General features: G+C 42.0%; 1 protein-coding gene across 2 annotated transcripts in view; it reads right to left on the reverse strand.

Moving 5' to 3' along the window:
• Positions 1-1719: 1719 nt before the first annotated feature.
• The window catches only part of stab1 (stabilin 1), a 180087-nt gene continuing 155776 nt past the window's right edge, over positions 1720-26030 (reverse strand). For both annotated transcript variants that reach the window (XM_014413209.3, XM_076884201.1), the window contains 3 exons: positions 20181-20330; positions 19677-19781; positions 1720-1934 (listed from right to left, as the gene is read on the reverse strand). In XM_014413209.3, the coding sequence (XP_014268695.3) occupies positions 1875-1934; positions 19677-19781; positions 20181-20330 (315 nt within the window). In that variant the 3' untranslated portion in view covers positions 1720-1874. The remainder of the gene's footprint in view (positions 1935-19676; positions 19782-20180; positions 20331-26030) is intronic.

The following is a 26030-nucleotide window of genomic DNA, read 5'->3' on the forward strand; positions in this document are numbered from 1 at the left end:
GCTTTTGAAAATATGTAGTGTTTTGATTAACCAAGCAGATATTTGAAGTTTACACAGCTACTTTCTCACCTGAAAATAGGTTAAAAGTTTATTTTGTGACCCAGAAAGATTAATAAGGGTAATATTAAAACTTAGTAGCTAGCACCATTGTTGGAAATTGGAATTGGCTGGGCCGCGTTATTAATTTTGGGATATGGTGGGCCACGAAGGACACACCCGACCAATCCTTCAAATTCGTGGAAATGAAGGACGCATTTGTCGGCCGCATTTAAAGGAGTCGACAAATTGGGACAGCCTTCGTCGCCTGGCTGTGACGTAATCGGCCTTCAAATGCGGCCTCTGAAGGATGCAGCCTACGTTTTGGGACACAGCTAGAGAGAACAGCTGAGGAAAATAAGACACAAGTGAACAGAATCAAACTAACAAGACAGAGGGGAAGAAAAACTAAACACACTCACTATGTATTAATAGACCTCTCTGCATTGAATCATATCTGTTATTAACCTCTGTCTCTCTTCCACAACATGTCTTTTATCCTGTCTTCCTTCTCTCACCCCAACCGGTCGCAGCAGATGGCCGCCCCTCCCAGAGCCTGGTTCTGCCGGAGGTTTCTTCCTGTTAAAAGGGAGTTTTTCCTTCCCACTGTCGCCAAAGTGCTTGCTCATAGGGGGTCATATGATTGTTGGGTTTTTCTCTGTATCTATGAAGCGCCTTGAGGCGACTTTTGTTGTGATTTGGCGCTATATAAATAAAATCGAATTGAATTGAAGACACAAGAGACACAGGCTATCAATAATAATGCATAATGTTGGCAATTAGCAACAGTGAAATCACTCAGTCTAAGACTTCATAATGGGACTTCACTAATCATTCGACAATGCCACATTGGCTATATCTGTATTTTATGCCCTTTGTGGTCTGGGTAGGGTTGTGTGCTTTTCCGACAATATATTTAACTGACTAGTTTTTCTGATGTGCAGAGGTAAAAGAACCAAAGTTGGTCTGGCACATTCCTGATGAGACTGACTGCCTGTTCACAGGAAATATTATCTGTAAGAATTCAGTTCCTTTACAGGGAGAGATGAGGGACTTCACAATTTGAAGAGTTATTTTTGGTATTTTGAGCCAGAAGTGACCGTATTTAGACAAGAAAGTAGAGTATTAAGCTAGCTAACACTCACCAGCCATATAAACTGTGTGGGTTAGGTTCAGTTAGAGGTAAGGAATAGACTAATGCAATATCAGAAATTGACTCACAGAATCTCAAACTTTGATCAACTGTATCACACAGAAGTCCACAATATTCATCAGATAATCTATTTAAAATGCTTCTTAAGGCACCAGCAGCACAAACACAATGATAGGTCATATCTACCAACTTCTGTTTTTCCTGGAAATCTCCTGGCTGTCACTATCCAAACGCAGCCAAACGCAGTATCCTGAATTAATGGCTATCCTACAAAAATATTAACTGTTCTCCATAGTTTCACCACCTATTAGCCAGAACAGTCATGCCCCTTACATTAAGCCTTACCAAATGAAAATGGATAAGATTCACCTGAGATTTTTTTACTAAGGGAGAAACTATCCAAAACCAGGTGTAACTGTGTTGAACATGGGACTCTGTAGGGACTGACTCACCTTTGGAGCCAGCCTTTAGTGGCTGTTAGAGGAACGACACTTTTTTGAACAATTATTTAACACAATAAAAACACGGACTGAGGTTTTTTACCCAGAGAGGATTTGGGTTTAGTAAACTTTTATTCCATAATTGATTACAGTTAAACTGTGTGGAAATTTCTAAAGCAAGATGAAGTCACTGAGTTATTGTGGTTTGTTAACAGCCAGCTCCAGTTATACTGGGTCAGCTGGTTTTAATGGCCCAGGTCGAGAATATTTGGCGGTTCTTCTGGCTCCACCTCCTGATTGGTGTCCTGCAGGAAAGAGAGAAGATGTTTAGAACAGGTAAACCACAAAGTGTAGAAAGTTGTGGTGAACAGGACAGATTTTTTTTATTGTAATCTGCTGGAGGGTCATGGAAGAGCAGATGCTCTGGCTGTGGTTACTGCAGCTGCACAGATGTGCAAAGATATCTGCTAGAAGGTTGTATGGCTGGTGGTTGCACACATTGCAAGATTAGCAGTAAGGAGACCCTGGTTCAAATCCTGCTGATTCCTTTCAATTTAATTTTTTTCTGAATGTTTTAAGACTATATTATAAATTCTGGCTCCACCAAAGATGTGCCTCTTATTAAGTCGCACTTTACTAAAACCACTAAATGAAGCATTATCATTATCCATTATCATGGATCTGTAATTTCATGTATTAATTTGGTGATGCGGTGAAATTGAAGCAGTTTCCATGTCTCCTTTATTAACTTTAATGTTTAAATGTGTCCAGTTTAAACTTATAGAACTCTCTGTCACCTTATAAACAAACAACAGCTTTACAGTGAACAAAATAAAATAATTAACTTAAATTGAAATGTTTGTTATATGTGCTAAATTCAAAGATTAACATTTTTCTGCAGCATTAATCTCTTGTCTTATTTGCAAGAGTGTTGTACTTTACTGTTATATTTTACTATTCTTTCCAGATTTTTCATTGGCATTATATCGTCAACATTGACTCAGGATCAATTCATGAGTCACATGATCCACAAAATACCCATTTTTATATGCGCACACATGGAGCCTGGCACAGAAGCTTAACAGTGAAAGGTGATAACCACTGTCATCATCAACACAACTGGTTCACTTCCTATCTCTCTGACAGATCTTTTATGGTGAGTATGGATACATGCTCCTCTAAGATCCATAAAATGACATGTGGTGTGCCTCAAGGGTCGGTTCTAGGCCCTGTACTTTTTAATTTGTATATGTTGCCTCTCGGCAGTGTCATCAGGAGGCATGGAGTGAACTTCCACAGTTACGCTGATGACACGCAGCTGTACATCTCCGTGTCTCCTGATGACACCAGACCAATGGATGCCCTTTTTAACTGTATCTTGGATATAAGATCTTGGATGGCAGAAAACTTTTTACAGCTTAACCAGGACAAAACTGAAGTTTTAATTGTCGGTCCTGAGGCTCAGAGAGAGAAACTCTTGTCTAAATTAGAGGCATTTTCACTATGTCCTTCGCTACAAGTGAAAAACCTGGGTGTTATTTTTGACTCTGAGCTTGGTTTTATCCCACATGTTAAACATGTAACCAAAATTGGATTTTATCATCTAAAAAATATAGCCAGAGTCCGCCCTATTCTCTCTCGGGCCAACACGGAGATGCTGATGCATGCTTTTATTACCAGTCGCATTGATTACTGTAATGCCCTGCTCTCTGGTCTTCCTAAGAAGAATATTTCAACTTTACAACTCTTGCAAAACTCGGCAGCTCGTGTGCTGACGAAGACCAGAGGGCGGGGCCCACATTACACCGGTTTTAGAATCGCTGCACTGGCTCCCCGTGTGTTTCAGGATCGATTTTAAAGTTCTTTTATTGGTTTTTAAATGTCTTAATGGTCTTGGGCCTTCTTATCTCTCAGATCTGCTTTTACCATACGAACCCTCGCGGACCCTGAGGTCCTCTGGTACTGGCCTTTTGATTGTCCCTAAAGTCAGGACACATACTCACGGAGAGGCAGCGTTTCAGTGGTATGGTCCTCGTCTGTGGAACAGCCTGCCGGAGGAGCTCAGGGCCGCAGAGAACGTACATGTTTTTAAGAACATGCTCAAGACCCACCTTTTTAATTTAGCTTTTACTTAGCGTTTATTTATTTTTTATGCTTATTTATTCTATCCTGTTATTCTATTATTAATTTAGGATTTACCTAATATTTCTTGATTTTATTCTTATTCATTTTTTAATCTTCTTACTCTATTTATATTTATATTTATATTGTATCCTGTTCTTATTTATTTTATCATTTTACCCTGTATACATCGTATTGCGTCATATCTCCAGTGTTTCCTCGGAGGGCGCTCTCTGCACCGGGGCTGTTATTGACCGTGGCTGCTGGGTCTCTGGGGTCCTCTCAGCCTGGTTGGGGGGCTCCTTTGCCTCCCTCCGGCTGTGTGCCCAGCCCGGAGGCTGCGGTCTGTGACCGGCTCCCGGTGCAGATGGCTCTCTGTTATAATGTTTCCTCACTTGGCTCATGCGAGCCCAGCCCAATTTTTACTCTTTAAGTGTGCGCGTGTGTGTATGTGTGTGTGGGTGGGGGGATATATGTGTATCGAGAGTGTGGGGAGTGAGTTGGAGGGTGGGGTGGGCTGCTTTTAACTATGTAAAGCACTTTGTGCTACATTTTTTCTGTATGAAAAGTGCTTTATAAATAAAGATTGATTGATTGATTGATGATAACTGGAATGTTAGGTTTTGATGAACCAGCTAGTAGAGAGAAAAGTCTGGCTGTGTGGAACCTTTATCATACCAAACCCCTCTAGTCGCACATAAAGCACCAACTACAGCTTGGTTGGATTTAGGCGCCACACCAGGTTTATGGTGAAATCGTTGAGTGCACAGTGAAAATTGTCAGAACAAGACTGCTACATATAACCACCATGCTGGAAGCTGTCGGGACATGCTGTGGAAGATGATGTCAAAGGGGATACTGGGCAAATTATATTTATTTATTTTGGGGAGGGGGGGTAGTTTAATTTGCCAACTTGTGAATTTGAATTTGATAAAATAATACCGTGTATGGTTTCAGATGAAGTTTGAGAAGAAATGTTTTTGTTTCAAGTCAGGACTGAAAACTCAGAACAATCAATAACTTCACATGGTTGCATATTTACACTGAGGTGTTTCGTCATTTCCCATAAAAGATCCTTTTACCAGAGGTGTGGACTCGAGTCACATGACTTGGACTCGAGTCAGACTCGAGTCATTAATTTTATGACTTTAGACTTGACTTGAAAAAATGTTCTAAGACTTGTGACTTGACTTGGACTTTTACACCAATGACTTGGGACTTGAATTGGACTTGAACCGGTTTACTTGAAAAGACTTGATATTTTACCCCAAATATAAAATTTAACATGCATATTATGTAGAGATTGAAAATGTGACGTCATTCACGGGTAGAACCGCAAAGGATTCTGGGAACTCGTGGCAAGCGGTACTAGCGCACGCAGGCTTTCAATTAAAATCAGTTACACAGCGATAAAAAGAAACACAAAAATGGCAAGAAGCTGTTGTATCATTAACTGCAATAGCCGGTCGCATGACAGCCACGGGAAGCCGACGGGTAAAGAGATCGGTTGTTATCGGATTACGTCGTTGAAGAGAAATTGTTCGAGCCATGTTTCCGAAGTAACAAAGAGGCGACGGATGGCCTGGATTGCAGCCATTCTAAGACCAAATATAACGTCCCAGAACACTCCAGCTCACAGGTTAGTCTGCTCCAAGCATTTACACGAAGGTCAGTGTTTTTTAGTAGTTAATACGTCATTTTCATAACATAATTAGTGATATAGGTTACAAGCAAGTCTGGCGCTGAACAGAAATTGTCGCGCTATGCTCCTTTATTTATTGTGCATAAATAGTGAATTGTCCTGACACAATATTGCGTTTCGCTTCTGTTATTATGGTACATTGACAAAAACATATACTTTTATTCACAGGATAAAACAGGTTTTTTGTATCACTAATTGCCCAGTACGATTACAGCATACAATATTATTGTCACTGCTACATTTCTGTGATGGGTACCAGAAATTATTTCCACTGCTAATTAATTACCGTTGAGCTCAAAGGTCCTATTAATAAACGGTTAAGGAATGTGTATTTATGATGACGATTTGTGAGACTGGTAAACTTATGATACGTACGATGGTCTTTCGTTCTACACGGTGCATTTCAAGGTCCTGTACCCATCCGTCGGTAAACTGTACCTGGGCTTGTTGCAGTGACCTGAAGTTACTAAACTTCATGAGTGTATGCACTCACTCCAAGAACCGTATGATTATAAATATGCATATAAATATGCTACAATGAGATAGCTGACTTCATCTAACTAGCAAATGTTGTCCAGGCTACGTTGGTGATTCAGTTTTTTTTAATATGTATGATATTTTTGTCATGCGATTTTAAAGCCGGTCCTACAACCGCATCCAAGAATAACATGCAGCTTATCTCAGAACTGTCGGTGAAAATTATTCTTGGAGCTAAGTTTAATTGAGCTGCATTTTAAAGAGGTGCAATTTCACAATTTGTGTATATTTTCTAAGTTCACTATTTTGTCATGTGTTGAGAAAAACACAGATTTAAAATTACATGGTCTAATATTTACATTTAGCATAACTGCAACATTATTTTTTCGTTTTTTTTTTTTTAAAGACTCGAAAGGACTTGAAATTCAAAGTTTCAGACTTGTGACTTGACTCGGACTTTTACACCAGTGACTTGAGACTCGACTCTGACTTGCCTGACATTACTTGAGACTTGACTTGAGACTTGAGGATAAAGACTTGAGACTTACTTGAGACTTGCAAAACAATGACTTGGTCCCACCTCTGCCTTTTACTATTAAACTTAATAAATCATTGCCCCTTCTGAGCTTTGAAGCTTTTTAATAATTAACACATTTCACCTACAGCAATAAATCTGACAGCTGACTGCAGCAAACCACATATTTACATTAAAAGTAATATTCTAAAATTATCTTTGTTCATTTATGTTTTTTTAAGCCTGTCTTGTATGGCAGCTTTTACAGTTATAATCAGAATGTGACTGTTGTGCCAAAAACATTTGCTTTTCCAAGATGAGCTCTATAGACTCTCTATAGGATCCTCTTGTTTGTGGCTTTCTTTTTCTACTTTTTACTTCTTTACTTATTTCTATTATTATTCACGAGTGCATGTGTAATATGGGAATGCCAAAGGTGACAAGGCGAAAGAAAAGGAGTAAAGAAGGAGGGAGAACACTGGGGAAAACATAAGAATAAGAGGACAGAGCACACGTGGAAAACACACAACACATACAAAAAAAAACCCAAATCACACCTGAAAAAACAAAAACATGGATACACAAACCAGCAATCTACATGTGTGTGTATTGACAATGACAGTGAGAAATTACAATAATGCCCCCAGGAGCCAGAAGCAGACAGAGAAACACCCCGGAGACCCCTAGAGTACTGAAGACCCCAGGTCACATGTCTCGATGACAACTGTGTGCCCCTCCCAGCAGAAGGAGGAGGGAGGCCAGAGATGGAGCCCTCAAGGCCAAAGGGCAACAGCCCCATAGTACCAGACACCGACAATGCTGCCATGAACTGAGAACAGGGCTCCAGATGCAAGAAACTGCCCAACAACCACCAGAACCACCACCGCCACCATGAACCAACAGTCGAGACCCACCCTGGGTAGGGTGCAGGAAATGGGTGTAGGAAGACCTGCCCCGACTTGCCCACGTTGGGAGTGATATGCTGGGTGTGTCAGATTCTATATGTGTGAGTGATATGTTGTTTGAGGGGTGTGTGTGTGTGTGTGCGCTGTCATGATACTTAAGACCGGAATGAGAAAGCCAGTTAAGCATCTGGCTTGGTAAACCCACACCCCATCGCAGGGCGGGGGAGGCAGATCTGGGACCGTAAGCACAGCACCCCAGAGCACCATGGCAACCAAGGTCTACATCCACCGCAAAGGATAGTCTCCCTCACCTGAACACCCCACCCCTTCCACTCCTTTACCTTTTCTAGAACTTGCCTGATTTTGTTGGATACGAGAAAGCTAATGCCCAGAACAGTGGGACTGTGTGCCCCACACCCCTTAAGCCCCACACACTATTTACAGCAATGAGAGTGAGGCTGATGTGAATTATCTCCTGCTGTGTGTAATGTGTGAGAGAACGAGAAAATGCTGCCCAGAAGACTCTGCCCAATTTCACCCTGCCACTCAGGAAATTATGAATCTATATGGAGTCACTTGGGACACTCTTTTCCTTTTTTAAATTAACCTTTACAACAAAAATGTGAAAGAAATCTCAAACATGCTTCATTTCATTAAACCCAAACTCCTGAAATAATCACACAAAGTCTGGAAGTGTAATGACACAAATGGGTGCCACACCTTGATTGAGTGTGCTTAGTTAAGTCTGTTGGAGGGCTTCATAATATAATGGCAGTTGCTATGCACTCAATGTGGCAGAACTTCCACATGAATGCACAAATGGAGTGAAAGTGTGTATGGAGAGGGTGTAGAGCACAGACAGGAATTGTGTAAAAACATTTAATTAACAAGTATTTTTAATTACAGCACTGTGCAAGAGTGTGGACCGACCCCCATGTTTTAAAACTTTGCTGGTAAAATAGGAAATGAGTGAAACGCTTCAAACATGTACAAACATGAATGTAAATACGGTACACAAGGCACAAACAGATTTTGTACAACTATAATGAGTTTGAAGTCAATATTTGCTATGACCACCTTTATTATTTAACATCTTATGCAAGCTTTCTTGTAATTTGTTTAGTTAGTCTTCAGGACTAGTTCTCCAGGCTTCTTGAAGGATGTTCTTGGCTGCCTTTTGTTTCTTTCTCTGTCAAGATGATCCCACACTGCTTCAATAACATTGAGGTCTGGGCTCTGGGGAGGCCAACCAATTAAGTGCTAATTTAAAATTTAAAATTGGTTCTTTGCTAAGTTGTCTGTTAGGTATAGACGTATAGACAATACCGATTCATCCCTTCAGTTAGGCGCTTTTGCACTGCTTGAATGATTTATAGGTCAGTGTAAATTGGTTCAACACACAAAAAAACAAGTGGTCAAGTACAAGGACTGGACTGAAAATGAGTAAAAAAGCAGCCAATGTCCAAAGAAGAACTCTGAAAGGCCTCCAGAAAACCTGGAGAACTATTGCTCAGCTCATATTAATAAAGGTCTGGCTCATTTAAATCAAAATATAAAGAAATGAGAGGTGCCTAAAAAACAAAGTGGAGTCTAACATAACATTTCTTCCACATTGGGTCCCTGGGATTGCAGATCAGACTCACTGGGCAACTAAAAGAGCAAATTTATTTCTATTAATTTGAATTTAGATATTTCATATGCTCCTTGCTTCACGCATAATAATTCGGTAGTTTCATATTTTAACTTAATAATTGAAATTTGCAGAATAATGAGTAGATAAAGCTTTAATATATTTACACCTGCTGTGTAAAACAAGCCAGTGGTGGATGGTAGCAGGTGCTTTCTTTCACAATGAAACTATCCAGAGCCAGCGGCTGGTCAGTGAGCTTTTTTAAACTTCTCCTCGTACCCCTGTTTATTTTAAACGATTATTTAAAAGAAAAGAAAATGTTATATATTCTAACTGGATGCCCAAATGATGATGACACCAAATGTGATCCTGTTAATTAACTGACATGAGATTTTTTTCTTTAGTTGGAGATTATCTGTGGCTATGACCAATGCTAAGCTACTCTGTTGCTGTCTGTATAGTCTTACACCATAACATTTAACTGAGACATGACACTGTTTCTAATCTTCTGATCTAACCCTCAGCAAACGTTTTTTTTAAATGTCAGTGTGACCTTGAAGGCTGATTGTGGTCTCAGGCATTAATGTGATTCTGGAGGTCACACAGCTGAAAACAAGCTGAAGCTCCTCTGATAGAGAAGGAATGTGTAAGCTGCAAAGTGAAGAGAACTAAGTGTCCTTCACAAGAACTCCGACAGCATAAACACGTTTAGATAATCTACTTTTTAGTGAACACATGGACATTCTAATAATGACGGATTGAATTTATATAGCGCTTTTTGAGACCTCAAAGCGCTTTACAATTCCACTATTCATTCACTCTCACACACTGGTGGAGGCAAGCTACAGTTGTAGCCACAGCTGCCCTGGGGCAGACTGACAGAAGCAAGGCTGCCATATCGCGCCATCGGCCCCGATGCAGGTAACATGAGCATCGGCCCCCTCTGGCCATCACCAGCAGGCGGTAGGTGAAGTGTCTTGCCCAAGCACACAACAACCAAGACTGTCCAAGCTGGGGCTCGAAACGGCAACCTTCTGATTACAAGACGAACGGCCAACTCTTGAGCCATGATCGCCCATTCTCTGAGTTATTTCTCAAGCAGCAAGAAATAATGTGTGCTGTTGGATTGTTATGCAGTGTTTCAGTGTTTTATGAAATCATGCAGGAAGATGGCAGAATCTGGAGAAAAAGGAGAAAGCTACACATCATCAGGCTCCAATTACATCGTTTAGTTCTTACATTTTAAAGAAGGAGCCAAATTGTGTGCTGACAAATACTGTGTTTCTCAGTTCTTTATCAGGATTTTTATAAGGATGAACACACGCTTGCTTTTATCCTGAACAATTAAACAAGTATCAGTAACTATACTGATATTGTCCAGGGATATTGTCCACATGTTCTGTGTGGCATTTAATTTAATTTGTGAGCTGCCATTTAAACACAAGCTTTTTTCCCCCCTTTTATTTAAAATCGACATGCCTTCCAAATACAGAGAAGTGGCAAACGGTGGTCTGACCTTTCTCCTTTTCTCCTGAAAGTTCTGATATTATGAATAAAAATATTAAAGTATCAATAAATATATACTCTCTCTATATTTTTATCTTATGTATATTTACATAATGATAAATATTCTATAGAAATACACACTCAAAAATATTAAGGGAACAATCCTTTATCACAGGATAACACAAACTCAGTTAAACCTGAGGGATATTGATCAGGCCAGTTAGAAACACAAACCATTACGAATCTATTTTAGGTGCTTTGGTGCAAATGAAAGTGACAGCAGGTGCACCGGAGAGGCAACAACAAGCCAAATCCCACAAAAGGAACGGTTTAGCAGGTGGTGGTCACAGACCATTGTTCTCTCCTTATCTCTGCTGACTGATTTTCCTCTCATTTTGCCTTCTAGTGTCCTTAGCACTGCGTGTAACATGAGATGATACCTGCATCCCATTCGGGTTTCACAGCTATTCCAGCTCCTGTAGGATAAAACATCCATATGCGCTATTGCAAAATGGTTGCTGTGCCATTTGCTGTGTTTTCCAGTAAAGCCTCAAAAGTGTGAAGATACCAGGAGAGAGACTGTTACATGATGATAGCTCGAAAGGGCCATAGAAGGGCCTCAAACCTGCAATATGACCAGTATCTGCTCCTTTGTGCCCTACAGCCCTACTCGTGTGCATGTTTTTGACCAACACCTCCGAAACAGGCTCCATGAGCATGGCATTAGGGCCTGACTCCCTTAGTGAGATCTGTGCTCACAGACTAGCATCCTGCTGCACCATTTGCATTCACCTGAGTACACCAGAACTGGCAGGGCCGCCACTGGCACCCTGTTCTCTTCACAGATGAGAGCAGCTTCACACTGAGCACGTGTGACAGGTGTGAAATAGCCTGGAGACGCCATGGCATCTGTTACAGAGTTTTATGGATAATACGAGACTCAAAAAAATCTTAGCACTGTACAAACATAACAAAACGCAATTGAATCAGTCTTGTAAACATCCCAGTGGTCCATGTCTACTGTGGAGAAGAGAGGACATACTGATTATAAATATACTGTGGGAATAAACAAGAGGGCTCATCTCACGCAACACCATCCTAAAATAATATACATTAAATCAGCTGAACCGACTAAAAACTTCAAGTGTTGGACACACTCAGCTTGACAAAGCTTCCTTCTAATTCAGAGCAAGCTAATGCCTCAGTCATGAGTAAAAATAGGACCTCAACCTCCTTGCATCCACAAATAAACAATGAATAAATATATTGGTAGTGCCTGATGATTGTATTGAATTTTCTTTCCCATTCTGTGACTGACTACAACTTGCGATGACTACATGGTTGCCCAGAGCTTGAGGGTGTTGCACAGTCACGCCCACGATTGCACAGGTCGCCTGATAGGAGGCAACCTTTCTGAAACAATTGCAGTCTGACTTGGACAGACTGCAAACACCCTCAGAGAGAGATCATCAGCAGTTTGCAAATACTGACATACTGACAAGCAGCCTACAGGAACAAAGCAAGGACTCAGAACATGGAATTAATTGAATTCTATTATGCCAGCCAACCCACTAAGAGAGGTTATATTAATGAGCAGCAGACCAACATCAACAATGATCAACAAGCACTTGGTAGCTCTGTGCTACGATATCAATAAAGGAAAGCTACTACTGAAGCTGAAGATCAGTATAGACACAATGAGTACGGATATAATGAGGTGACCCTGGTACAAGATGTCAGTGTAACTGAATTATATGATGCCCAACCACCTGCAATCACTGCAGCCACTGAGCCGAGGATGAAGATTGTGCCTAGACTCGATGTTGCAAGATATAAAGATAAAATTACTCTCCATCAACACTATTATTATCACTGAGACAAGCAAGTCCACACTGCTCTTCTTAGGCCTCAACCCCCTAAGCTAGCTCATCACAAAGACTGGATGCAGATTAAATTACTGGATGGACAGCAGCCTCCTAACCTCCAGCTGACAGCCACCTCGTCCCTCTCCTCGTCTCTGCACCCAACTAAGAGCCAGCCGGCCGCCAGTAGCATCGAGTGTGTTCAAAGCCTGAATACAAGCCAGTAACTGAATCTGGAGAGCTGATTTTTATTTTTCACATCAACATTTTGGTTGTTAGCTTAGAGGAAATTGTAAATATTTATCCATACGAATTGAGCACCTGGCAGTAGTTAAATAGGAGTGAGAAGACTCTTTTTGGTAATAATCTTTTCTCTTGTTTATTATTTAAGAACACGGTTTAGATATTTGCCATTTGTTTTCTTTCTGTTAGGGAACAACAGGGATCATTAGAGGTTTTTGTGCTGCTGCTCTATCCAGCTGGGAGAAGAACAACACAAATCCTTGCTTCCAATCGTCTTCCTCACCAATGCCAGATCCCTCACAAATAAAATGGAGGGGCTATAATTAGAGATTTATTTAACCGCTTTGTCCGGGAGTGTTGTCTACTGATTGTAACTGAATCCTGGCTCCATCCAGATTTCCCCGATGTCTTGGTAGAGTTACTGGGCCAGACATTACACCGCCAGGACCGCAACAAAGATCTGGTTAGGGAAGGGCCAGCAGGCTCTGTGCTTATCTGCTTCAGGATTGGTGCTGTAACAGTAGAATTACAGATGGTCACTGCTTAGAGGCCATGTCTATTCAGGGCAGGCACTTTGATCTACCTCGCAAGCTAACGGTAGCCATAGTACATTTACATGTCCCCCAATGCTAATGTTAGCTCAGCACCCAACCACCTTCAACTTATCATCAGTAAACAGCAGACAGAGCCTCGGAGGGCGTCGATATTGTAGCTGGGACTTTAACAAGGTATCTCTGAAGTCTGTATTCCCTAAATTCTTCCAACATGTTAACTGTAACTGTACCAGGGGGATCAGGACACTGGACCATGTGTACAGCAACATCAAACAGGCCTACAGGGTAACACCCCTCCCCCACCTAGGACAATCTGACCATCTCTTCTCTGCTCCTCATTCCTGCCCACACCCCCCTCAGGAAACAGCTCACTCCAAACACCCGGGTCATTAAAAACTGGCCAGATGATGAGCTTCTCTGAATACAGGGCTGTTTTGATCTGACAGAGTTGTAAAACATCAAACACCAGGATCTGGAGACCTTCACTCAGTCAGTCCTTTTCTACATTAAGTGCTGTGTAGAGAATGTAACAGTAACCAAAACCATCCGTGGTTTTCCTAACCGAAAACTTTGGATGATAAGTGAAGTACAGGCTCTGATCAGAACTCATAACTCTGCCTTCAGGCTGAGGGACTGTTCTCTGTACAACACTGCCAGAGCCAACCTGAGGAGGGGCATCAAACAGGCAAATGAGGCATACAGGATGGGGAGGCTTCCTCACTGATAACAACCCCCGCCAGATGTGGAGAACTCTCACCAACTACAAAGGCCAGAACCCTCCAACCCCCGACAGCAGGTTCAAACTTGCTGTCAGGGGCTAACCTCAAAGCCTTCTTTGTTCGGTTTCAGACCACCCCTCCCCCACACACAGTCCACAGAGGATGCCATCACCCTTCACAGAGCGCTGAGCCATCTGGAGAACAGGAAGAACTACATGAGGATGCTCTTTGTGGACTACAGCTCAGCAATCAACACCATAATCTCAGACATCCTCACCACCAAACTGGACCACCTTCAGAACCCCCCGTCACTTGCTCCTGGATCAAAGACTACCTACCTCCCCCCTGACTGTCACTCAGCACCGGATCCCCACAGGGCTTTGTTCTCAGCACCACCGTGGTTAGACTCATCTCTGATGGAGATGAGACAGCATACAGGGCGGAAGTAGAGAACTTGTCCCACTGTTGCTCAGAAAACAACCTGAAGCTGAATGTCCTTAAAACAGAAGAACTCATAATAGACTTCAGGAGGCACAGACAGGTCCACTCCCCTCTCATTAAAAATAGACAATGGGTGGAATCTGTCTCCAACTTCAGGTTTCTGGGCACCCACACCTCTTCCAATTTCACCTGGACCCACAACACCAATGTCCTGGTAAAAAAGGATCAACGGCAGCTGCACTTCCTCCTTTTCCTAAAGAATAACCTTGACCAGAAGCTGCTGGTGGCCTTCTACAGCTCCTCAGTGGAGAGCATACTCTCCTACTGCCTTGGTGTTGAGTATGCTGGAGCCACTACTGAGAAGAGGACAGCTGTGCAGTGTGTAACTAACACCACCCAAAAAAATCAGTGGCTGCCCTCTGCCATCGCCAGATCCTCCTGTCTCAGGAAAACCAGAGTCATCATAGGTGACCCCTTGCACCCCGCTCACCACCTGTTTGATCTGCTGCCCTCTGGTTGGCACCTCTGGTCAGTCCTAGGGATGGGTACTGGCTCTGACATAAACGGTAGTAACCAGACCAAAAAGCAGCGTACATTTCGGTGCTTTTTTTTTTTCCTGAGATGTCATGCACTTTGGATTCCAGCCAATCATTTTACCTTTGCGAGCATAGTAGGCGGGCCCAGGTACGTACGTTCTTTTAGAGCAGAGCTACAGATTAAAAATGCCCAAAGTGAAGCGGTCAAAAGTCTGGCTGTACTTCACAGGAGGTAACTCCTCGAATCTGATGAAACACCTGGCGACGTATAGCATTTTGTTAAAAGCCGAGAAATGCGCCGTATTTGATAGCTTGCTGCGAGACCTCACATCGTGCACATCTACTGCGCGTGGGTTGCCTGTTATATGACCCTGAGTTAGCAACATCCCCCAAAAACCCGAAGAGTAGAGTCCTGGCCCCTAGCCCTGCCAGTGTAGCAGAAACGATGATGGATGATGATGGCAGTAGCAGCCGTTCTTCTCTGTGTCAGTAGCTTAATGTTGTTCGTGTGTAATGTACGTTGAGTAGGCTAACCACGTTATTAAATTAATGCACGTAAGGTGAACTAGCAAACACCGTCGTAGTTACATGCGGCTGTCTTCTTGTTTGATGGCAGATACTCCCTTCACCCTGGCCAAAAAGGCTAAAATGACCAAAGAAAAAGTGAAAAACAGCTAAACATGAGAGGTTTTTGGACAAAGTTTGTGTTTTTTGTCCATTGTTTAAGCACTGCTTCCAGCCAAGAGTGATACCATAAATCCCCTATAGCTGCAGAAAAGGCCAATATTGTTATCTTTTTACAAAAAAACAGCTGAACATGAGAGGTTTTTGGACCAATTTTGTGTTCTCCATTCTTTAAGCACCGGCACCATTTCAAAAGTACCGGTTTGGTACTGGTATCGGATAAAACCTAAACGATACCCATCCCTAGTCAATCCCACACCTCCAGACTCACAAACAGCTCCATCCCCTGGGCCATTCGGACTGTCAATAAACACTATCCCTTCCCATGACACCATGGAGAGTTTCTACCGTGAACAGGTAGCAGTGCTTCTTTTTTCTTTGGGCGTAATGGCATAATGAAGGGTGTGCCTTCAGTGCTTCCCTAAGGAGTGCACATCATAATCTAGATATTAAAATCTTTCTTTTCACCCTTACTGTCAGTTTTAATAACTCAGAGAGGACATGAAGATTGAGATCAGTACAGTCTTGGATTGCTATGAAGTAACACACAGACTAATCATTAATTAGTAACAGCGGATGAGCAGCTGATGTTTATTTTACTCAGCGGTGCTAGAAATTAGAAGCTGTGCAGCAGTGAGGTTGAGAGATGTGCGGTAGCCCTGCAGCAGAATGCTGAGGTACAGCAGTGTGTCTGCACCGATGTTCGTCTGTGGATGCTGGCTGCCTTTTGTTCTTTTGTTGTGTCAAGATGATCCCATTATGCTTTAATAGTGTTAAGCTCTGAGCTCTGGAGAGTCCAATCCATGACTGATAGTGCTCCATTGTGTGTTTTTTCAATCCAGGTATGCTTTTACTGCATTTTAAGTGTGTTTGGGATCATTGTCGTGCTTAAAAAATAAAGTTGCTGCCAGTCAGATTATTTCTAGATGGTATTGCATGTTGGATTAAAATCTGACTTCTTTGAGCGTTTGGTTACCGGGGTGTATGTGAGCAGGTTGTTGAATTTACGTGTGAGGAATTTAATTGAGTGAGTGGCCATGAATACCTGCGCCTATGAAATTATTTAATTTCTTGTGAAATCATTTTCTCTCGTGCGCCACTTTTGACACAAATATAATTCCATGATGCTCCTCTTTTGTTCAGCTGGCACTGTATATTTATGTGTTACTACAGGCTACAGTAATAGAGTGCAACATTAAATCTCCCATCACCCTCCTCTTCCTCTGCCAGCTGCAGCTGTAGGGCCTAAAACTTATTTTGGTTAAAACCTCCCACCTTTCCCTCAAGTGCACACAGACACATGGAGTCAGGCCTCTTATCTCTGAGAAGAGGCAGGCAAGAGGCTGCACATCCCAGGAAACAGGGGAGATGTTGAAGAAGGCTGTCTAATATGAGGATTTGTGAGTCTGCTTAGGATGTCAGCTGTACCTGTATGTGTGGCATGATGGATGGTGGAAAACTCCCTGTGTGAACTGAAAGGGTGTAAACATGGGGAAAACCCATCCGGGGGAGGGGGGGGAGTAAACGGTCATGCTTTCAGATTCGGTGTGTGTTCATAAACCTCATTCTACTGAAGGTCCCAATATTTTCTAAAATGCAGACTAGTCGACTAATCTTAAGGAACTAAACAGTCAAACTAGACGATAAACTAATGAAAAAGCTTAAATATGAAAACCGTTAAAATCATTATTTTAAACATTAGTCAAATTTATAAACATATGCACACAGTCCCAGATTAGTCTGCTGTGTGAGGCTAACATTAGCAGCCTTTTTGCAGGTTATTGCTGGATGAGGCTTTATATTTCAGTGAGACAACCGTTCATTTTCTGCAATGCACAATAGCGCCAGATCAGTGAGCTGCAAGCAGCTAACTGGTGTTGTAAAATATGAAAGATTTGTATCTTGGTGCCAAATAGTGAGCGCAGCATTGTTTAACTATGTCGTCCAGCCATTTGCAAACGTATGGCAGCCGCAGTCCACCACAACACAGTGCTCAGAAAAACTAAAGGAACACTTTGAAAACACATCAGATCGCAATGAAAAGAATAAAATCATGTATCTTTATTAGAGATGGACCGATCGGTCCGATACTGACCTAAATTACTGGATCGGATATCGAAGAAAAATAAAAAATGTAATCCGATCCATTAAATATCACGAAAGCACCTCACAAAACTTGCAACTGGCCTAACTCACCTCAGAACGTTAGCACGTCGGAGCAGTATGCATCACGTGATAGAGCGGCTGTGGCATGCGGGACCTGTGGTGGTCTGGATAGCATTTGGAGCTTCGCTAGCAACCCGGCATTTCATCTCCGACAAAGTTATCCCCGAGAGAAGTAAAGCAAGTGTGTAAGTCCATCTCTGAATGTTTGTAAAGCATTCCTGCGTTAAGCTTAACAAGCGACTGCCTCTTCTTGCTGCTACTTCGATCATGAAACTGCTTAACGATCAGCTGATCGGCTTTTCTGTCGTGAGTCCGTGTCTCTTGTTTGCTTTTGGCCCACTTTGCACCAGAAAGAGGAAACCAGCGGCTGAACAACAGCAGCACGTTTAAGCTTGATAAGCTGTTGTTAGAATTTATTTAATATTACTTTCTACTCGAGGATCTTTTTCTACGTAGCTGACGCTGGTAACTGTGCAGGGGCGGATCTAGCAAAGTTTAGCCAGGGGGGCCAATAGGGCATTAACAGGGAAAAGGGGGCACAAAGACATACTTTTCTTTCTTATTCTCATTTAAAATGTCTAGCTTTTAATAAATAATTATCCGAATCTTACACCCAAAGTTTTAATTTGATGCAAAATGAATAGAAGTCCATTACTGTATATAGTGACTATTAAGTCTAATATATATACCCTAGTAAGCTATAGTACTTTTTCCTTTGGGAAGGTACCATCTGTGCAGTCTGCAATTTTGTTGAAGAAAGATGTTGAATCTATTTAATATTTCTTGAAAAATAATTGATTTCTGTGCATTTTTTTTCACACTGCATCAAATTAAGGTTGATTACGTCGATTAAGCATCATGAGGTGGCGCGTGAGGGGTGGTTCCCTATTTTTTATTTATTTATTTTTGTTGTTGCTGGGAGTTGGAACCCTATTAGTTAGGTTGCTTAATATTTATGCTAAGTACTCTTTAAAATACCAGAATAGGGAGGATGGTGTATGTTTAAGTTTATTAGATTGATCAGTATTGCTGAACTATGAAATATTTTTTTTTGCATACAGGTATAACAGAATAGCTTTAGTGTAGTTGTTGTTTTAAACTTGAGTATGAACTTATACAAAATGCAGCAAGATATTTAAAAAAACAGTTTTGTTGATTTAAAAAACACTATATCGGATTCATATCGTATCGGCAGATATCCAAATTTATGATATCGGTATCGGTATCGGACATAAAAAAGTGGTATCGTGCCATCTCTAATCTTTATCTATGGTTACCTACATATATGGACTGGGTAATGTGATAGGAACAGAAAGATGCTACACTGTTTGATGGAAATGAAAATGATCAACCTACAGAGGGCTAAATTCACAGCCACCCCAAATTCAGTGTGAAAAAATGATACAGCGGGCTAGTCCTGTCATGGTTCCGAGTCTGTGGCTTAGAGTTCTGCTGTGTCCGAGTTTTGAAGTTCTGTTAAATATCTTTAGGTTGTTAGGTTCACATTTCATGTATTATTCCGGAACTCCTGTTGTAACTTTCTTGTCTCAGTTACTCTCCTCTTATGTCCTGTTAATTTTAGTCTTGTCTCTGTATCTCTCTGTGGTTTCTGATGTCATATTGAAAAAAAGGGGAAAGAGCTAAAACAGTCAAACCGAGGATGACCTGAGGGGCTGCACCAAGAACCAGTGTAAGACAGATATAAATTATTTTGACCTCCAAGTCATGCAGGGTCACTCTAGATTCTTTTGGTGCTTTTTTGTAGCCTTTATTTTCGTAGGACAGCAGAGAACAGACAAGAAAGCTGGAAAAAAGGCCAAGAGGAAGACCTGCAGGAAATGGACCGAATGCAGATTGGAACTTGGGCCTCTTGGCATATGGGTCGCCTGCTCTAAGAACAAAACCTGTGCACACAGCTATCTGAGAAACACTCAGAAACACAGAAATTTGTTGGATCTCTGTTTAAGATAAAGTACCTAAGACTTACCTCAAATGGCTCAGCTAAGGCTCTAGAGCTGACGTAGAGAGGGTTGGGGATGGAGACCAGTGTGGGTTTGGGCCTACCTCCTGTTGCACCATCCTCATCCTCATTCTGTGACAGAGAAAAGATGACTCAGTATTAATCCAAGATAAAACTAATAACAATTCACAGCTTAAGTATGTCTTGAAGGGAAAAAAACTTTATTAGCTCATCAAAACCTTGTAAGTGCTTTTTTAGCATATTTAACTTAAGTTTCCATTCATGCATTGTTTTTATGACCCAGTTAAATTTATTTTGACTCCCCATTCATTTAAACTGGAGCTTCAAAATAACTGCCCAGAGGTGTTACCAAATCAAGTGGGAAGACATAGCTCTAGAGGGACTTAGTTATAAGTAATTCTGGTGGGGAAATAATCTATGAATCGCATGCAGCTAATGAGGCAAAAATGTAAAAAAATAAAAATACTGTAACCAGGACAACAAGGAGCATTGTGTGTGTGTGTGTCTCACTCTGAAGTAGTGGAAGCGGAAGGCATCAGTCTTGTGTTTGAAGACATAGCAGCCGAGTGCAGCCAGTGCACACACCAACATCAACGTCACCAAGATGGCCGTCACTGTTGTGCTTGAGTGGGCGTGGCCTAGGGAAGTGTCATGGTAGCTCTGCAGAGGACGTGAGGAAAAGACAAGAATCAGTAAAATAAAACCATCTAATCTTCACCACACACACTTCTGTTTAGCTCTAATCACTATGACAACACTTTGCTCCACTGTTGCCATGGTGACGTGATTCTGCTGGGTCATCATGACCAGCTTCATTTTCCCAGAGGATGATAAAAAATTTAATTGATGGATTAAAGCACAAGGATTTCAGTTATTGTGAAGGTCGCACATTGACTCATTACACAAACACTATGTTGGTTCACACTGAAGTTGTTGAATAGGTCCCCATACATTAGAGCTTTTCAGTGTCTGTGTATTGCTGGTTTCAACTTAAATTAGTTATCTGGAAATATCTGTGTAGTCCTTTCTGGTGTTCTCCAGTAGAGCAACACCTGTTAGCAAAGTGACATCATATTAAAACCCAAGCTTTTAGGACCATCCATCAATCCATCCAACCATCTGTCTCTTCCGCTTATTCTCATTGGCAATTCCACATTGGTAACCTCTTCTCCTGAGCAACTCATGCTGGAGATAAGAGATGAGCAAACACTAAAACATAACCCACTGAGAAGTTAATTATCTGAAAATTGGCAACAACATTTTCAGTAACTTGTTAACAAACCGCCTAAACTCTTGTGGCCCATTTTGCTAGCTTTCTCACCTTAGCAAACGGCAATGTACAACAAAAGAAAATGTCACATCCACTGGCACAAGCATCGTTTTGGTGTTGTTTCAGCCGGCTGTGCACCTCTTTGTTTTTGTAACCTTGTTTGTTGCGAGTATATAATAATGATTTCTTTGAATCCCTGCTTGTAATTTTTTGATTAAATTCAGTTTTATTTATGTAGTGTCAAATCACGACAGCAGTTAACTCAATGTGCATTATGTTGTAAGGTAAAGACCCCACAATAATACAGAGAAAACCTCAACATTCAGAGAACCCCCGATGAACAAGCACTTGGCAATAATGAAAAGGAAAAACTTCCTTTTTAACCAAAGAAACCTCCAGCAGAACCAGGCTTACGGAGGGGGTGACGAGAGGAAGGAGGAAGACACAATAAAAGGCATTCTGCAGAAGAGAGCCAGACATTAATAACAATTAATAATCAAATGGAGAGTGGTGTATAAACACACAAAGAGTAAATAGTGAAGAAGAAACACTGGGAAGCCAATCTAGGTCTATTGCAACATAACCCGGGAGAATCACCTCATTTACTCAGTATCTGGTTAGATACTATATTTCTAAGATTTTTAGGGCTGACTAAATTAACCTCAGTTTTATCTGAATTTAGAAGCAGGAAATTAGAGGCTATCGAGGACTTTATGTCTTGAAGACATTCCTGTGTGTCATCTGGCAGATAAAAGAAGGTATCATCTGCATACCAATGAAGTCTGTTGGACTGTATAATTAACCTTAGTATGTGAAGAAGACTCCCCATTTACTTAAATAAACTGGAGTCTATTAAATAGAAGTAACCACTGCTGCAAAGTACATTTAATACCTGAGGTAGGTTCAAATCTTTTTAGTAAAATGCAGAACAAGAACAGACATGAGTCCACTATCAGAGGCCATAAGAAGATCATTTGTAACCTTCAGTAAAGCTGTTTCTGTGCTGTGATGAGCTCTGAAGCCTGACTGAAACTCTTCAAATAAGCAGTTCCTCTGCAGATAATCTGTTAGCTGTTTTGCAACTACTTTTTAAAGAATTTTTGAGATATAGGAAAGTTTCAGATTGTCTTGTAACTAGACAAGACTGTTGGGCCAAGTAATGGCTCTTTAAGTAATGATTTAATTACTGCCACCTTAAAGGCCTGTGGTTTCTAACATTTTAATAGAGATAGATTGATCATATTTAAGATCGAAGCATTACTTAATGGTAGGACTTCTTTGAGCAGTCTTCTAGGAATGGGGTCTAATAGACAGATTGATGATTTGAAAGAAGTAATTATTTGAACTTAATTCAGAAAGATCAATTGAAAAGAGAGTCTAAATAAATATCAGAAGCACTGAAAATAATAATGTGTTACATCTAAGTAACACAGAAGTAATAATAGAAGATGGCTAAGCATTTGTTGCCTGTTTTCTCTGAGCTACTTGAAGAGATAATGGTGATAAGAAAAGTCAAACCATACAGCAAGAAGCATCCCATCTTGGGAAACTTCCTGTCAAACAGTGGGGATATCCCTTAGCTTCCTCTGAATGCCACAAATGGAGCTGTTGGTAGAGAGGCACCTTTATCCAAAACCCCCTCTATCTTTGTTGACCCGACCCTCCGCTCCAATGCAGACCTAGTATCTCTGAGAAATGTTCCAAGGCAGTGGTTTTTCTCATTGAGTTTCCTCAACACATCTTCTATACTAAAGGCTTACTAACTTGAGCTAGAACATGATGTGACAGCTAAAACAGATACCATATTGTGGGAAGTAAACTGAGTACATCCTCCATCACCACAAAGTGGTGATACAGGCTACTGGGAAAGCCTCATGGTTTTTTTTTGTGGTTTTTTTTGCCTGTCCCGTTTGGCTCTTTTGCCATCAGAATTATTGTCTAAAGGCGAAGAAAGATGCCCAACGGATTTACTTTACCAAATGGACCATCCCAGCCTTGCCGTAATGGTCTATTTGATTCACATTTTATTGTTTATTTTATTTTTTATTTTCACTTGCTAGATACGGGACAGACTTGAATGAGGAAAAGAAAGGGGAGAAATAAAGAGGGAAAGAAAAACAGCGGAGAAGAGGGACGGGGATAAAGGGCAAAAAACAAAAACCAACAAAATAAGCAGACAAAAAATACATATATCAATCCCCTGGATCACCTGTTGAGAAAGAAAAAAGAAAACAAGCAGAAGAAGACGAGAGCAATAGAATAAACAACATCACAATTAGGGCTGCTCAATTAATCGAATTTTAATCACGATTACGATCTGGGCTTTCAACGATCATTAAAAATGACTGAGCCGATTATTAGCCCCTCCCTCATTTATCCGCGACACCTTAAAGGCCGGTCCGTGAAAATATTGTCGGGCATAAACCGGTCCGTGGCGCAAAAAAGGTTGGAGACCGCTGATTAAGAGGACCCGAGGGAAGCTCGGAAAGCTAAGCAGAAGTTATTTGGAGAGTGACTGCCGTTGGTTGAAAAGAGAGTTTAAAAAAAAAAAACTTCAGTGGTGTTGCACACTATTTTATATTATTTTTTAAAGTCATTGTTAACCCTTTAAAGCCGGTCAGAGCAGCACGCTCCGTTTTGCGTAACTATTTTTAAATCCCTGTAGAACCTGAACCACGTAAGCTAGCGCAATAATTTGTTTTGCATATGAAACCGGAGGAGTTGTACTTACATCTGATGCCATCAGCTTGTCCTTGGTCACGGTTTCGTTCCACATATAGCTTTGCAAAAATTGCATAAAAAGCGCTTGCAGGAATAAAAACATAATATTCCAGAAACACGCTTTGCCGTTCCTATCAGCTGTTCGTAACACTTCCCACAGTGAAATGATGCACGTGCTGTTTTCTTTGCAAATTTGCATCATAGGATTGTTTTTTGTTTTTCCTGCAGTATATAAAAATTGCTGTATCTCCAAAATAAAACTATGAAGACACTCAAAATAAATTTCCTGTGGTGGGAAACTATTTTTTGCAACTTTATTGTATTTAAAGTTTTGAGGGATAAGCCTCTTAAATTTCTCCAAGTAGAAATATATGTAAACAAAACAAAAGCGATTTTCAATTTTTTTTGTAGTTTATTGCACTTTTTTGCAATTTATGTAATTACTATGGACTTAATGCATGCATATATTAAAATATGGGCTATAACAGTTGTATTGATGTATAGCAACTTGAAATGCTCCCACAAATGGCACTACAACATGTAAAAAAAATAATATAAGCTCTGGTGGACTTGGTTCTATAGTAGGTCTTAAAGGGTTAAATAAATATCGTCAAATAATCGTGATCTCAATTTCAGTGAAAATAATCGTGATTATCATTTTTGCCATAATCGAGCAGCCCTAATCACAATGATATATGGAAAAATAACAGTAAATACTAAATATTAAACATTATTGTGCAGCACGTAATATCGACAGCGCACAGTGTGCTTTGAGGTAGGAGCCAAAAAGGGTGTAGTTTGTGTGTGTGAGCACCCGTGTGTACACCTGTGAGCATGAATGCGCTTGTTTTTAAAAGGTTCCTTCATGTAATGATCTTCTAGAGGGTGTGGGAAGCCACAGCCCCGTCCACCAGGGCATGAAGCAGGTATGGAGGAGAACACAAGAGACCAAGGAAGACTAACAGAGGGGCAGCTGTGCCACTATCCCAGAAAGAGCTGACGAGAGTCCCAGATGAGGGGTCACTCAGCAGCCGCGGAGCAGAAGCCGGGGGGGTTGCAGTGACGTGCCCGTGAGCTCCCCTGGCAGCCAGCTGTGCCAGAGTGAGCGAGCCCCAGGCCGAGAGGCCGAGGGCACCCCACCCCCGAAGTGGCCCGAGCGAGCCCCAGTCTCCAGGCCCCGATAAGCAGCCACCAAGGAGTGAGCCAGTGTGTACCTGGACGCCCATCTCCGGACACAAAGAACCACCAACGCACCGATGTCTGAGGGAGTCCGCCACTGGCAGGGGAAGTGGTGGGGGGAGATAGGCCTCCATACCTTAGAGGACCTGAGATGTCCCCAGAGAGGTGGCGTCTGATACCCGACCTGACATATGGACACAGACAAACAGGCACACACAGATACAAACATCCATTCCCACCCTAATGCTCTCATATGCAATTACTCAACCAACGTGGAGACAGACATAGAGAGACACTGTACACACAATCACACTCCCCAAGCGTACTCTAAGCCCCGGCCCCACAGAGCCCGGGACAGCCCACCTGACCCCACCACAGAGAAAAACTGCACCCACCCAGTCATCCACTCATCTTCCCGACTACAATAGACGCCCAGGCTGAGATCTTCCTCCACCTCTCCTGTATCTCCCCCTCCTGCAGAGTGAGTTCCTGAAGAGAGGAGAGCTCCCCCTCCCCCAACCTCCCCCACCAGTTGAAGAGCCCCCCAGGTGGCTCGATGCACCGGCAGCACCCTGCGCCAGGACTGGGCCCCCATACACCCACCCGCCCACAACCCCGGCAACACACCAACCAGGACCCAAGCCCCCGAGGCCCGGCCAGGGCCCCAGCCCAGAGACGGAGCGCCCCCAGAGCCTCACGCCCGTCCCGGACCCACCCAGGGGCAGCCAGGCTACCAGGTCAGTAACCCACGTCCGTCAGCACAGACCCTCCCTAGCCCTGCTGCACGCAGCCACGAGGAAACCGTCACCTAAGAGCCAAAAGAGCCCTTAATAGGCCATCACCGCTACCCCGGGTTGAGCCCTCCAAGGAAGATGCTCCTGGGGAACCCCCCGACACCCTAAGCCTGTCCCTACCCCCACACCAATCACGACAGCAAACCAAACTATGACCCCCCCCCCCACCCCCACTAGGTGATGGAGCTGATCAAAGGAGCCCAGAGTAATTGATCTGATGTGGTGGCAGAGGCTGTATCAAGACTAATTTAATCTAATAGATAATTTCTATATTGGTTAGAATTAAGATTTGTCAGGGTCCTGGGTCTGAGCGACCCAGGATCCCTGAGCAGTTATGGACTAATATTATAATATATATTTTGTATTGCTGTCCCTCGTTATCCCTGCTTGTATATG

This window comes from Maylandia zebra, linkage group LG5, assembly GCF_041146795.1.
Source record: "Maylandia zebra isolate NMK-2024a linkage group LG5, Mzebra_GT3a, whole genome shotgun sequence".
Taxonomy (NCBI): Eukaryota; Metazoa; Chordata; class Actinopteri; order Cichliformes; family Cichlidae; genus Maylandia; species Maylandia zebra.